The sequence below is a fragment of the Teleopsis dalmanni genome, chromosome X, assembly GCF_002237135.1.
Source record: "Teleopsis dalmanni isolate 2A chromosome X, ASM223713v2, whole genome shotgun sequence".
Classification (NCBI taxonomy): Eukaryota; Metazoa; Arthropoda; class Insecta; order Diptera; family Diopsidae; genus Teleopsis; species Teleopsis dalmanni.
The window spans coordinates 96944323-96946060 of NC_051848.1; the positions used below are offsets into that span (position 1 = coordinate 96944323).

General features: G+C 29.9%; 1 protein-coding gene across 1 annotated transcript; it reads right to left on the reverse strand.

The window, feature by feature from the left end:
- Positions 1 to 342: 342 nt before the first annotated feature.
- Positions 343 to 1056, reverse strand: LOC119662240. Its single transcript, XM_038071819.1, has 2 exons — positions 605 to 1056; positions 343 to 488 (listed from the first exon to the last, which is right to left on the reverse strand). The coding sequence occupies exons 1-2, from the start codon at positions 963 to 965 to the stop codon at positions 466 to 468; spliced, it is 384 nt and encodes a 127-aa protein (XP_037927747.1). The 5' UTR covers positions 966 to 1056; the 3' UTR covers positions 343 to 465.
- Between the last annotated feature and the right edge of the window lie 682 nt (positions 1057 to 1738).

Genomic DNA, 1738 nt, shown 5'->3' on the forward strand with positions numbered 1-1738 from the left:
TTGTTCTAATTAATAAGAATCTATAATATCTTTTTTAAGCATATTATGGATAAGGGGAAAGATAATATTATTAGATAGTGGATAATAGCACTAAACTATTATATGTTCATAAAATCGTATCGATTAAAAAGACTCTTTTATGTCAATAACGATAATGAAATGTCTTTTGGAGTCCTACTAGGCTTTGTACTTGGTTCAATCCTTTATTTACTTTTCACATAGGAGGAACCGATGACGGCAAGAATTCTAACTGGTTCATTTGCAGATGACACAGTTATGCTGACGACTGCAAACGATTCATTTTTAAATAACCAAAAAAAAAAACAACAATAACAATTTGTAATTTTATTGTGAAGCGAATAGTACTTATTCACTCAGCCAACAGAATAGGTAATTTCAGCTAATTCACGTTTAAGACTACAGTAAGCTTCATAAGTTATGTCCATAATTTGTTTCGTTACCGGATTATGGATCATTTGAGTCTGCAACTGTTGGGAAAGAATATAGAACTTTTAAAACTATTTACTAAAATAAATAAATAAATAAATAAATAAATAAATATTAAAACAAAGTCACTAGTATGACTTATTTACAATAACATCACCTTTAGTTGACATATTGTTACGAAAAGTCGCAGTTGCTTCCATAAGGTGACGGCATTTCTGCTCATATTTTGTTAGTTTCATAACATAGACTTCGATCTGTTTCATCAGCATAAGAGAGTCAACATTTATGGGTAAATGTGCCAGTCTCTTCTTCATACCCTCTACTTCGTTTTTCATAACCTTAATTCTTTCCATACGTTTCTCTTCCACGCTTAAGGAATGCATAAACATTGCACGGACCTTAGGATCCATAAACAAAACTTTGTCCATATCATCATTGATTTGAAGAAGTTTTGCTTCGATTGCTTCTGCAGGAAGTTTTATAGAACAGTGTTCTTTCTCGTCAGTGACCAAATCCATTTCTTTAAAGATGAGGCGAACAGATTTTCGAGATATTTTTTTTTAAGCGCAAGCGTACAATTTCGTAAGGTAAAAATAAATTGTACGATGACAACAGCTTTATAAATTGAAGAAAGAAAAGATATATAATTGAATTCGAAATTTCAAATGTTACTTAGTTTTTTTTTTTAAATTTCAAAGATTTTATTTTTTGTGTGGATAAGCTTACATACATCCATACAAAAACACACATTTTTACTCCTAATAGGCATAAACTCTGACATTTATTACTAAGCAATACTATTCTGTTGAACGTATCGAGACGCTCAAAGCTTTTAATTCTAGAACTAAAAAGGGGAGTAGTGGCAAACAGTTAACGAGGAAAGTTCTTGGTACCTACCTAAATATATTTTAAGAAACTCTGATTCATTCACAATTTTTTTTTTTTTAAATATATTCAGAGTAGTGATTTGAGTAATCAACTAAAGAGAATAAATTAGATACTAATTTATTCTAGATACTCTAGTAATCGTTCAAAAACTCGTTCAACACAAAATGTGGTACTATATAAACTCAAAAACATGAAGTCGGCTGCTGTGTTCCAGATATGGAAAGGCTAAGACGGTCTTAAAAATATATATTTACTATAGATTTGCATCTTCAATAGACTTAAGAGTTTAAACCTATATAAGTTATTAAAGCCTATAAGGATTATAGAATAACTGATATCTATTTCGATAATTCTGCTGATGATCAAATTGATTGTCATATTTCTAATCAGGAAAATCCATGAA